Source organism: Pristiophorus japonicus, chromosome 15, assembly GCF_044704955.1.
Source record: "Pristiophorus japonicus isolate sPriJap1 chromosome 15, sPriJap1.hap1, whole genome shotgun sequence".
Taxonomy (NCBI): Eukaryota; Metazoa; Chordata; class Chondrichthyes; family Pristiophoridae; genus Pristiophorus; species Pristiophorus japonicus.
The window spans coordinates 130,276,887-130,290,558 of NC_091991.1; the positions used below are offsets into that span (position 1 = coordinate 130,276,887).

At 45.6% G+C, this 13,672-nt stretch overlaps 1 protein-coding gene across 3 annotated transcripts in view; it reads left to right on the forward strand.

The window, feature by feature from the left end:
* The first annotated feature begins 206 nt into the window (after positions 1-206).
* smg1 (SMG1 nonsense mediated mRNA decay associated PI3K related kinase) overlaps positions 207-13,672 on the forward strand; it is a 153,376-nt gene continuing 139,910 nt past the window's right edge. The window contains exon 1 of one of the 3 annotated variants that reach the window (XM_070900928.1): positions 207-466. In XM_070900928.1, coding sequence (XP_070757029.1) covers positions 402-466 — 65 coding nt within the window. In that variant the 5' untranslated portion in view covers positions 207-401. The remainder of the gene's footprint in view (positions 467-13,672) is intronic. The other 2 variants (XM_070900929.1, XM_070900931.1) reach the window with 2 other exon arrangements.

Consider the following 13,672-nt stretch of genomic DNA (forward strand, 5'->3'; position numbering starts at 1 on the left):
TAACTGTCGCAGCTGATGGCTGCCAGCTCCCTGGCTGGCTGCGGGGGTGGTGGGTGGGGGAGAGAGAGAGAGAGGTGACCTTACATGGTGAGTATCCAGTGTTGCTGTGTGTGAAGCACGTGTTGACACCTATTGGAGGCGGGGGGGAGGGGCCACTTGGCATCGCGCGGCGGCTCCCGGCATGCCCCGCTCCATTCCAGAGCCGCCCGAGACCGAGAACCCGCGTCAGGAGCGGAACCGAAAGCAGCGTCCGCCGCCCAGTCACACAGCCCCCGGGGGGACGGCACAGCACGGCACGGCGTTTCGGGGCCCGCCCTCGCCTTGTCCGCGCACCGCACTCGGTCCGATTGGGTGGCTCGGCGGCACCTTCCGAAGGTGGATGACATGTTGTTGGGAAGGTAATGAGCCACAGACCCCTGAGCACTCGGTTGAACAAGCGGCAGCGCTGGAATGACTGGGACCCAAGGTTAGTGAGCGGGACGCGGGCCTACAGCTGGCGGGGCCGGGGGGGGGTGCTCGCCTCCCTTCGCTTACCCACCCACCGACCTCCGCACTCGCCAACACCCGACCCCCTCCCCTCACAGCACCCGGCTCCCCCCCCCCCCCCGGCTAATTCGGCATTCCCGAGAGACAGCGAGAGAGAACCACCGAGCTCCCCACCCCGCCCGCCGCACTTTCCGGTTTCCACGATGGACACAGGCAGGGCGACTTCCCCACCGGAGGCTCGGGCTGCGCTTAGGGCCTAGCGCTGACAAGCACAATGCGCTGCCCGCTGGATCGTGGCGTAAAGCTGATGTTTTTTTTAATGTCAGCGTGTGGCTGATGTTTAGCAAATGAATAAAACAGCATACACCCCCAAAAAGGGTTAGTTTTAAAACAATAACCCATAAAGATCATTAGAATAGGTGACAGCTCTACGGCTCAACGTGTCAGTCACTTCAAGGGGTGGAGTGGAAAGATTTGGTTTCGTTTAAGCAGGTTTGGTAAACGCCTGTCATTTATTGCGGGGGCACCAAAATATTTTATTCTATAATTTACTTCGATTTTTTGCGTTAAATGCTTAATAAGTATTCGATAAAATGTTGTGCTGTCTATTTGGCAACTAGTCGGTCGTGATCAGTGAAGTTTGTTGTACATTACCTGAAAGCTTAATAGTGTCGTTAATTTTTAATTTCAACAGTTTGTCTTTGTAAAGCTAGCTCTTGTCCATTGGATTTTGTATGATTTTAAGTGTGAAACCTTTTTCTGTTCTCGCATTAATAGGGGCTTCCCATTCAAGTTGTTTATACATTTTTATAAAGTGGAAGTCCTGGACATATTTGGGATTTATCCTTTTTTCAATTATGCATAAACTTCTCTATACATTTATCTGGACAGAGTAGGGATGAAAAGCAAAACTATCCTGAAATTGAGCTGTGCAGGTCCTTTTAATCAGATACTGACTCACATTTGTTCATAGTTTTACAACTGGGACAGTCATATCAGCCCAGTTGTGAAACATTTTGATTTCCAATATTGTGACCAAGGTGCTTTCCTTGGCTTTGCGGGAGCACTCTTGCCTCCTGAGTTAGAGGATTGTGGGTCTTCAGAGGCTGACCTGTGAAACTAAAAACACTTGCAAAAAAAAAAATTGGGCAGATTGGATTTTTAAAAAAAAATCCTAGTGAAGTTCCCAGTCTTAATGTAGGGTGTTACCCTTTTGCTTTTGTCTGAATGCTGTGAGACTGGTTTCCCAATGTGCACTATATAAATGTAAATTGATAGTTTTAGCAGATCTCTTTTTGCCACGAGTTTGGTCATCGTTGTACTTAAGTTTGAGTTGGTGCCATAAAATGTACATACAGTCTGTTCTTTCCTCGTCTTGAAGTCTGTGGCATTTCAGAGCTTTTAAATTCCTGTTTTTCTTAAAAATGCTGCCCATTAATGGTCATTTTAATATAAAAAATGTAATGCTTTAATATAAACTTCCTGAATATTGCCTTTTGGGAGGCATGCAGAAGCTGTTGTTTCTCAATGTGAATGTGGGTCCTTATTGATAATGGAGCTAAAAAAGCGTGTTTTAACAAGAGATTGTATTGGGAAGTCTTATGAGCTACTTTTCCATATCTCACCATATAGTAATATATCTAATGTCAACATCTCGCCATATAGTCAGTTCCTAATTTCAGGAGGGATTTTTTTTAAGATGACATCTGGGCTGGTAGCTTCCCATTGCGCTCCTCTCCTTTAACTCTCCATTGTCACCCCCCCCCGGCCCGGTCTCTGGGCTTTACTGTGACCTCTAACTTTGCTGCTGCTCTCTCGTGAGACTGTCATTATCATCATAGGTAGTCCCTTGGAATCGAGGAAAACTTGCTTCCACTCCTAAAGTGAATTCTTTGGCTGAACAGTCCAATACGGGAGCCACAAACTCTGTCACAGGAGGGAGAGACATTCGTCGGGGGAAGGAGGGGTGAGACTGATTTACCACACGCTCCTTCCGCTGTCTGCGCCTGACCTCTTCACACTCGCGGCGTTGAAATTCGAAGAGCTCAGCGCCCTCTCGGATGCACTTTCTCCACCTAGGGTGGTCTATGGCCAGGGACTCCCAGGTGTCAATCGTGATGTCGCACTTCGGGAGGCTTTGAGGGCGTCCTTGTAACGTTTCTGCTGCCCACCTTTGGCTCGTTTGCCGTGAAGGAGCTCCGCATAGAGCAATTGCTTAGGGAGTCTCGTGTCTGGCATGTGAACTATGTGGCTTGCCCAGCGAAGCTGATCGAGTGTGGTCAGTGCTTCAATGGGGATGTTAGCCTGGGTAAGAACACTGATGTTGGTGCGCCTGTCCTCCCAGGGGATTTGCAGGATCTTGCGGAGACATCGTTGGTGATATATCTCCAGCGACTTGCGGTGCCTTCTGTACATCGTCCATGCCTCAGATCCATACAGGAGGGCGGGTATTACTACAGCCTTGTAGACCATGAGCTTGGTGGTAGTTTGAAGGCCTAGTCTTTGAACACTCTTCAGGCGACCGGAGGCTGCACTGGCGCACTGGAGGCGATGTTGAATCTCTGCATCAATGCCTGCCTTGGTTGACAAGAGGCTTCCAAGGTATGGGAAGTGATCCACGTTGTCAAGGGCCCCGCCGTGAATCTTGATGACTGGGGGCAGTGCTGTGCGGCGAGGACAGGCTTGTGGAGGACCTTTGTCTTAAGTGTACGGCCCATGCTTTCATATGCCTCTGTGAATACATCGACTATATCCTGGAGTGCAGACGCTGGCGTCGCCCGCGTACTGCAGCTCAATGACAGAGGTTGGGGTGTTCTTGGACCTGGCGTGAGACTGTATACTCTGCTGGACCACCTGTATTCTTGTAGTCTGCTTCCACATGCTGTTTTCTGCTCATCTCCATGGAACTTTCCACTCTATGCTGAGCTGGCTTTGATATGTTCCTGCTGGATTACATTCTGGTCTGGATTCTGCTCCCTTGCTGTTGAATGATTTCTGCTTTCTGCTTGATTCCCTTGGCCGGGCACTGATTCCACTCATCCTCGGACCTCCTTTTTCAGCTTTTGCTGAACTGGGTTGGACAAGCTCCTCAAGGTTCTACTGCTGCTTCTGCTCTTGTGTGCTCCTCACCACCCTACAGCTGTTCATTGGTCCAATTCCCTCATCTGCAATGATCTTGTGGATTTACCCATCAGCCTCCACTGGTTTGCTGTAGTTCTTGGATTTTACTCCTGTTGGTCCTCGCTCCTCTGCTGGTATATTGAATCTGCTGTTGTGCGCTGGCAACATCTGAAATCACTATGCAGGTCCACTGGACCTGCCTCTTCCCTCCCCCTCACCTCACGATCACCCTTTGTTGGCTGCTGATCAAATCTCCACTCCTTGTCAGCCCTATTTTTCCACCAGACAACCTCCAGCAAAATGCCTACTGTTACTCTGTCCCTCAAACAGCTTCTGGATGCATTTGCTCTCCATAGCTGTCTCTGAACTTGACATTGGTTTGTCAATGCTCCAGGCTGACTCACCCTGTCTACAAGTCAATTTCATTCCACCAGCTTTGGATTCTTATGTTGTCTCTTTCCTATCTTCTGTTATGACCAGGACATATGTGTCCTAATTTGTACCATGGGCTTGTAACCTGAATTTCCTTTATCGATTTTGTATGCTCATGTTAACTGCCACTTTTATCAAGCCCATTAATTCGATCACTTTTTCTTCCCCTTCTTAATCCTTGGTCCTTTGACATGGTTGACCACGCCATCCTCCTCCAATGGCTCTCGTCTGTCGTCGAGCTGGATGGAACTACACTCATCTGGTTCCATTCTTATCTAATCGTGGCCAGAAAATCACCTGCTATGGCTTCTCTTCCAGCATCGTTACCTCTGGTGTCCCCCAAGGATCTATCCTTGGCCCCTCCGATTTCTAATCTACATGCTGCCTCTTGGCGAAATCATCCGAAAACACAGTTTCCACATGTACTCTGACGTTACCCAGCTCTACTTCGCCACCACTTCGCTTGATCCCTCCGTGATCTCTTAAGTTGTCAGACTGCTAATACTGGATGAGCAGAAATTTTCTCCAATTAAATCTTGGGAAGACCGAAGCCATTGTTTTCGGTCCCCGCCACAAACTTCGTTCCCTAGCCACTGACTCCATCCCTCTCCCTAATCTCTCTGAGGCTGAACCACATTGTTTTGCAACCATGGTGTCCTATTTGACCTTGAAATGAGTTTCTGACCCCACATCTGTGGCATAACGAAGACCTATTTCCACCTCCATAACACCGCTGTCTCCTCCCTTGCCTCAGCTGCTGAAACTTTCATCCCTGCCTTTGTTACTTTTAGACTTAACTGTTCCAATGCACTCCTGGCTGGCCTATGTTCTACCCTACATAAACTTGAGATCATCCAAAACCCGGCTGCCCATGTCCTAACTCGAACCAAGTCCCGCTCACCCATCACCCTGTGCTCGCTGACCTACATTGGCTCCTGGTTAAGCAACGCCTCGATTTCAAAATTCTCATCCTTGTTTTCAAATCGCTTCACGGCCTCGCCCCTATCTCTAATCTCTTCCATCCCCACCCCAGCCCCCCAGAAATATGTGCTCCTCTAATTCTACCCCCTTGAGCATCCCTGATTATTATTATTATTCAACTATTGGTGGACGTGCCCTCTGTTGCTGAGGTCCTAAGCTCTTGAATTTCCTCCCTAAACCTCTCTGCCCCACTATTTCTTTCCTCCTTTTTAAGATGCTCCTTTAAAACCTACCTCTTTGACCAAGCTTTTGGACATCTGCCCTAATTTCTCTGTGTGGCTCGGTGTTAAATTTAATGTTTTTATAGTACTCCTGTGAAGCGCCTCGGGAAGTTTTACTATGTTAAAGGTGCTAGATAAATAGAAGTTGTTTTTGCTTTTGTCTCTTGTCATGCCACCTTTCATTTCTCCCCTTTTAGGTACTTTGTCTCCTCTAATCCTTAACTGCAATCCATCACAACTGCTCTACTGTTCTGCTCTCCCAGGCTTGAATCGCCACAGCTACCCTCTGTACCTCTCTGCATTCTCCAAATGGTCCATTGAGGCACCCGTCTCTAATCCCCTTAAGCGCAGCAAGCCAAATTTGCATCATGCTCTTTCGCATATCTTCCTGTGGGGAGGAGGGGGAGGTGATGAGTCATCTCTCGAACTTCATTCCCGTCCTGCTCACCCCACCCACTCGTACCTCCTTGGATTCTGCCAGTCGATCAATAATCACTGCCCCTCTCCGCATTTGCCTCCATAATATCTGTTCAGTCCTGAACAAGGTCCTTGCCATGCATGATCTTATTGCGGATGATTGCATTGACAGCATGGCTTTGACTGAAACTTGGCTTGTGTGGTGACACATTGCACTATTCTGAAGCCTCTCTGCCCTGCGATACATTCTACCATCTACCCTGCTCAAACAGTCAATGGCACTGTGGCTCAGTGAGGGGAGGAAGCAAAGTAATTTGTAGATTGAAATCACCAAGGATGAGCACAGTGGGTCAGTGCAGAAACTGAGGGAAGATATCTCTTGGAGAAATTTAGGATGGGGCATGGGGAGTGGCAGTAGAGAACGAGGATTTCAATGTGTTCCTGCTTCCCAGATCTGTGCCCAACTTATCGCAACTCATGACTTCAGCATGTAATCTAGGCTGGCACTTCTGTGCATTACTGAGGAAGCACTACGTGTTGGAGATGCCATCCTTTGGATGAGATGTTAAACCGAGGCCCTGCTATCTTCACTGGATGTAAAGGTCCTGCGGCACTATTCGAAGAAGAACAGGGGCGTTCCGTCAGTGCCATGGCCAACTTAACACCTAAAGCGGATGATCTTGTCATTTACTTCTGCTGTTTGTGAGAGCTTGCTATGCGCAAATTGACTGCTGCGTTTTCTGCATTACAACAGTGACAACACTTCAAAAATGTACTTCATTGGGTGTAAAATGCTTGTCGATGTCCTGAGCAATGTTCTCTTTAAACTGTGTGGCTACGCCGTGCTCCAGGGGTCCCGCCCAGCCATATTTTAAATAGGAAAAACCATGCAGGCATGGTTTTTTGAATGGGCCATGCAGCCCATTCAAAGAGGTCGCGTGGCCCCCAAAAATTACAGGGAACATTGGTCCTGAGGTAGTGAAAGGCGCTCTATTTCGACGACGAGCAGGGGAGTTATCTCCAGTGTCCTGGTCAATATTTATCCCTCAATCAACATGACGAAAAACAGATTATCTAGTCATTATCACATTGCTGTTTGTGGGAATTTGCTTGTGTGCAAATTAGCTGCCGTGGTTCCCACATTACAACAGTGACCGCACTCAAAGTACTTCATTGGCTGTAAAGCACTTTGTGATGTCCGATGGCCGTGAAAGACGTTATATAAATTTAAGTCTTTTATATAATTTTGAAAATTTGCACGTCTTATGCCACAACACTGACTAGCCCTAATCCACATCCTTTCCTTTGTGATGCATTTTTGCTCCTTGACCTCTGCTGCCTTTGACATGGTCGACTACATCCTCCTCATCCAATGCCTCCCCTCTGTTATCCAGCTCAGTGGGACTGCCCACACCTGCTTCTCTTACTTATCCAATGATAATTAGAGCATCTCCAGCAATGAATTCTCTGGATCTGCACTATTATCTCTGGAATCCCGTAAGGATCTTTCCTTGGCCCCCCCCTCCTCCTCTTCCTCATCTGCATGCTGTCCCTTAGCGACGTCATTCAAAAACATGGTGTCAGCTTCCACATGTATGCTGCTGAAACACAGTTCTTCCTTTCCACTACCACTTCACTGCCTATATACAGCAGTTATCATGGGCGACTTTGATCTACATATTGATTGGGCTAACCAAACTGGTAGCAATACTGTGGAGGAGGATTTCTTGGAGTGTATAAGGGATGGTTTTCTAGACCAATACGTCGAGGAACTAACTAGAGAGCAGGCCATCCTAGACTGGGTCTTGTGTAACGAGAGAGGATTAATTAGCAATCTGATCGTGCGAGGCTCCTTGGGGAAGAGTGATCATAATATGGTAGAATTCTTCATTTGGATTGAGAGTGACACAGTTCATTCAGAGACTAGGGTCCTGAACTTAAAGAAAGGAAATCGATGGTATGAGACGTGAATTGGCTAGGCTAGACTGGCAAATGATACTTAAAGGGTTGATGGTGGATAGGCAATGGCAGACATTTAAAGATCACATGGATGAACTACAACAATTGTACATCCCTGTGTGGCGTGAAAATAAGAAAGGGAAAGTGGCTCAGCCGTGGCTAACAAGGGAAATTAGGGATAGTGTTAAATCCAAGGAAGAGGCATATGAATTGTCCAAAAAAAGCAGTAAACCTGAGGACTGGGAGAAATTTAGAATTCAGCAAAAGAGGACAAAGGGTTTAATTAGGAAGGGGAAAATAGAGTATGAGAGTAAACTTGCAGGAAACATAAAAACTGATTACAAAAGCTTCTATAGATATGTGAAGAGAAAAAGATTTGTGAAGATTAATGTAGATCCCTTGCAGTCAGAATCAGGTGAATTCATAATGAGGAACAAGAAATTGAACAAATACTTAATCGGCCTTCAATCCCTTCAATTTCCCCAACACCATTCCCTGACTAATAAGGATTTCCCTCAGTTCCCCCTTCTCGCTAGACCCTTGGTCCTCTTATATTTTCAGGAGGTTATTAGTGTTTTCCTTAGTGAGGAAGACACGAATAACTTCCCGAAAATACAAGAGGACCGAGGGTCTAGCGAGAAGGGGGAACTGAGGGAAATCCTTATTAGTCAGGGAATGGTGTTGGGGAAATTGAAGGGACCGAAGGCCGATAAATCCCCAGGGCCTGATAGTCTGCATCCCAGAGTACTTAAGGAAGTGGCCCTAGAATTAGTTGATGCATTGGTGGTCATTTTCCAACATTCCATGGACTCAGGATCAGTTCCTATGGATTGGAGGGAGTTAATGTAACCCCACTTTTTTTTTTTAAAAAAAGGAGGGAGAGAGAAAACGGAATTATTGACCGGTTAGCCTGATATCAGTGGTGGGGAAAATGCTGGAATCAATTATTAAAGATGTAATAGCAGCGCATTTGGAAAGCAGTGACAGGATCGGTCCAAGTCAGCATGGATTTATGAAAGGGAAATCATGCTTGACAAATCTAGAGTTTTTTGAGGATGTAACTAGTAGAGTGGATGTGGTGTATTTGGACTTTCAAAAGGCTTTTGACAAGGTCCCACACAAGAGATTAGTGTGCAAAATTAAGGCACATGGTATTGGGGGCAATGTATTGATGTGGATAGAGAAATGGTTGGCAGACAGGAAGCAAAGCGTGGGAATAAATGGCTCCTTTTCAGAATGGCAGGCAGTGACTAGTGGGATGCTGCAGGGTTCAATGCTGGGACCCCAGCTATTTACAATATACATTAATGATTTAGACGAAGGAATTGAATGTAATATCTCCAAGTTTGCAGATGACACTAAGCTGGGTGGTAGGGTGAGCTGCGAGGAGGATACAAGGAGGCTGCAGGTTAGGTGAATGGGAAAATGCATGGAGAATGCAGTATAATGTGGATAAATGTGAGGTTATCCACTTTGGTGCCAAAAACAGGAAGGCAGATTATTATCTGAATGGTGACAGATTAGTAAAAGGGGAGGTGCAACGAGACCTGGGTGTCATGGTACATCAGTCATTGAAGGTAGGCATGCAGGTACAGCAGGCAGTAAAGAAAGCAAATGGCATGCTGGCCTTCATAGCTTGGGGATTTGAGTATAGGAACAGGGAGGTCTTGCTGCAATTGTACAGGGCCTTGGTGAGACCACACCTTGAGTATTGTGTGCAGTTTTGGTCTCCTAATCTGAAGAAAGACGTGCTTGCTATTGAGGGAGTGCAGCGAAGGTTCACCAGACTGATACCCAGGATGGCAGGACTGACATATGAGGAGAGACTGGATCGGCTAGGCTTATACTCACTGGAATTAAGAAGAATGAGAGGGGATCTCATGGAAACATCTAAAATTCTGACAGGACTGAACAGGTTAGATGCAGGAAGAATGTTCCTGATATTGGGCAAGTCCAGAACCAGGGGACACAGTCTAAGGATAAGGGGTAAGCCATATAGGACTAAGATGAGGAGAAACTTTTTCACCCAGAGAGTTGTGAACCTGTGAAATTCTCTGCCACAAAGTTGTGGAGTCCAGTTCGTTGGACATAATCAAAAGGGAGTTAGATGTGGCCCTTGCGGCTAAAGGGATCAGGGGGTATGGAGAGAAGGCAGGGTTGGGGTACTGAGATTGCATGATCAGCCATGATATTGAATGGTGATGCAGGCTCGAAGTTGCCGAATGGCCTGCTCCTGCACCTATTTTCTATGTTTCTATCAAACTGCTTCTCTGACATCAAGTTTTGAATGAACTACAATTTGCTCCAGTTGAATGTTGGTAAGACTGAAGCCGTTGCCTTCGGTCCCCACCACAAGCTCAGTATACTTGCCACTGACTCCATTGCCATCCTCTGCTATTTTCTCTGGTTAAACCAGATTGCTCCTAACTGTGGTGTTCTATTTGACCCTGAGCTGAGCCTCCGACCCTAATTCCTTCCATGACAAAGGCCCCTTCCACCTCCATCATTGCCCACCTCTGCCCCTTCCTCGGTCTATCAGCTGCTGAAACACACACGCCTTTGTCACCTCTAGACTCGACAATTACTATTCTCTCTTGGCTAGCCTCTCATTTTCCACCCTCTAACTTTCAACTCATTCAGAACTCTGCTGCCCATTTCCTACTGTGCACCATGTCCCACTCGCCCATCCGTGCTGTGCTTGCTGACTTGCATGGGCTCCTGGTCCCCCAACTCCTCAGTTTAAAATTCTAACCCTTGTAGTTGTATTCCTTAATGACCTTGCCCCTCCCTGCCTCTGTAATCTCCAACCTCCTCCAATGCTACAACCCTCACAACTCACAGTTCCTCCAACTCCGACCTCTTTCACCTCACCAATGGCAGCTGTGCCTTCATTTGTGTCGGGCCCATGCTCTGGAATTAGTTTGCTAAATCCCTATGCCACTCCACATCCCCTTCTTCCTTTTAAAGCCCTTCTTCAAATCTACATCTTTGACCAAGCCCTCCTAATATATCCTCCTTTGGCTCAGTGAGTGTTTTTGTCTGATTACGCCACTGTGAAGGATTGGGTTTTTCTTTCTGTTAAAGGTGCTATATAAATGTAAGTTTTTATTGTGCCTGCACTGATAGCAGTAAGACCAATTTGTGTTGCTTTATCAGCTTGCCACATTTTTTGATCTTCCACTGCTGTGACCACTATTGCAATCTGCGTCTAACTGATGGCAGGAGACACAGGGCTCCTCGACCATTCTACGATTGATGGTGATTATTCCTGTTAATTTTTGCTACCTGTGATTGATTCCGAGTTGAAATATTCTGTTCCAGTCCAGGACCATTAAAGGTATCCTTCGATCTCAGCTATCAGTGGGAACTTGGTTTAGTTTGGATTGCTCTTGATTATAATTGGTCGGCCATGGTGTAAACCAATTTCATTCATCGAGGCTGTTCTGTTCTTTGATTTTCTATTTTTAAATTAAACTTTCAGCAGTGCTGCTGTGTAAAATTCAGTTTTGATACTCATTGCAGGAAGGAAACGTGGTCAATATAGACACACAGTTTTTAAAATAATCTGGCAATTTACGTACAACTGCATAGGTTTGTATTTTAACTCGGTATAGTTTCTTGAACCATGAGAATTATATGGTCCTTTGAGAAGCATGTATTTTTTCAAGAAAATGTTATATTCTTTCTATAAGAGTGTAACTAATTTTAATCCGAGATGGGAAATAGTTTTTGGTCTTTGTTCAGCCATTGTTTATTTTGGTCAACACAGCACTAGTATTTCACTTGGGTGTCAGTGCTGGTCATTGGGTGTATTTTCACCAATATGGTAACAATAAATCCAATAATCACTTGCAGCCACCCTCAAAGTCTCCCTGATTAAAGTGAAACATCCCCACTGACACCTGGGAGTCCCTGGGCAAAGACCGCTCTAAGTGGAGGAAGTGCATCCGGGAGGGCGCTGAATGCCTTGAGTCTCATCGCCGAGAGCATGCAGAAAACGAGCGCAGGCAGTGGAAAGAACATGCATCAAACCTGTCCCACCCACCCTTTCCCCCAACCACTCTGCCCCACCTGTGACAGTCTGTAGTTCTCGTATTGGACTGTTCAGCCATCTAAGAACTCATATTTTAAGAGTGGAAGCAAGTCCTCCTTGATTCTGAGGGACTGCCTATGATGATGATGTGAAATACTAGAGCAGTGTTGAACAAAAGTGGTGTTTATTTACTTCAAGACAGAGCAAAAATCAACACTTCTGCTTTCCACCTCTGATTACAGTTAGTTACTTTCTCGAATAGAATATTTGATTTTCAAGAATGGAAGTGAGCAGCACAGCACACCTTTTTAATTAAAAAAAAAATTGAAACCAAGACAAACAGAGAAACTTGTGTCCGATGGTCTGTGTTCCTGGGAGAAATGGTTACTTTAAAATCAGTAGAAGCAATGATACTGACAAAACAGTTTCACCATTGGATGATAAGAGATTCAACTTTAGGATTATTTTAGCGCATATTTCCTAACTGTATAATAATTGTAATCCTTTCTTTGTTAATCCACTTTATATAGTAATAATGGGCTGAGGTGATGTACCTTCAGGCTAGTGTGGAACCCATAGAAAAGTCAGTAGCACATCTGCCCACTCTAGAACTAAGATATCCTTTGACGACAGATTTAAACTCCATGTCGTATGCCCATAGGACTTGCTATTGGTTTGATTTTTATATTTGAGGCAAGAGGTAGCAAATTCATACAAATGTCATGTACAAAGCAATTCAGTTTCACGGCAGATTGCAGAACTGTAAGGTTTATTAAACTGTTACTGTATATTTGATGCCAGTTAGTACTTTTGTAAAAATATAGTAACTGGTTAATTGTGCTCACAAAATGCAGCAGTGATCTTTCAAGTCTGTAACATTATCAGGATCAATGGCCATTTTTTCATTTTGGCCCTTGAAAATATGAATTTCCAATATAAGACTTGGGCAATTGTTTTATAACCAGCAAGTTGGCTACTTTTCTCGGGGATCTTAAAGTAGTATCCTTTCTTTCTTCACCTAGTGTAAGTATCTCTGACAAATAATTAAAAAAAATCTATTGCATGCATGTTCAATAGTGTAAATTTAATAATGCCTGTATGCTTTAAGGGTTATTCACTACAGACTTTTAATTCCTTTCACTTTCTCGGTTATGAAATGAACTTTTTCTTCCCCTGAATTGTCAATGATAAATATTAATTGCTTTGGGTATCCACCCTTTTTTTAACAACAAAACCCAACCTAATTTGGAGAAGGACAAAGAGGGGGGTGGGGGGCCAGCAGCGGTAGAAATCACCATCCATGGAGCCCAAGTTTCCACATGATTTGCACCTGATTTTTAGGAGCAACTGGTGGAGAACGGACTATCTTAGAAATCGCAATTCTCCACATTTTGTTTTCTAGTCAGGTAGAACAGTTCTACTTTGGAACAGAATTTTTTCTTCAAAAGGGGGCGTGTCCGGCCACTGACGCCTGATTTCAAAGTTTCCACAGTGAAAACGTACTCCAAACTAAAGTAGAATGGAGCCAGTGAAGATTTTTGTAGAACTGAAAAAACCTGTTCTACACATTAAAAAATCAGGCGCAGGTTACAAATTAGGCGCCCAGAACGAGGTGGGATGGGGGGGGGGGGGGGGGAAGGGAACTCATTAAATTCTACAATAAATCCTTATTTATAATTCTACAAATATTATACAAATAAATCAACTGAATAACATTTATAAGCCAAGAAAAGTGCTTCAGCCAGGGAGAATTCTGCAGCCGTTCGTGCTGCTGAGGGGGAGGGAGAAAGCCGTTTGTGTTGCTGAGCGGAGGGGGGGAGAGGAGAGAGAGAGAGAGAGAGAGAGAGGGGGAGGAAGAAGGGGAAGAGAGAGAGAGGGGGGAGAAGGGAAGAGAGAAAGAGAGAAGAGAGAAGGGGGGGGGAGAGAGAGAGAGAGAGAGGGGGGGGGGGGGGAGAGAGAGAGAGAGAGAGAGAGAGAGGAGGGGGGGGGAGAGAGAGAGAGAGGGGGGGGGGGAGGAGAGAGA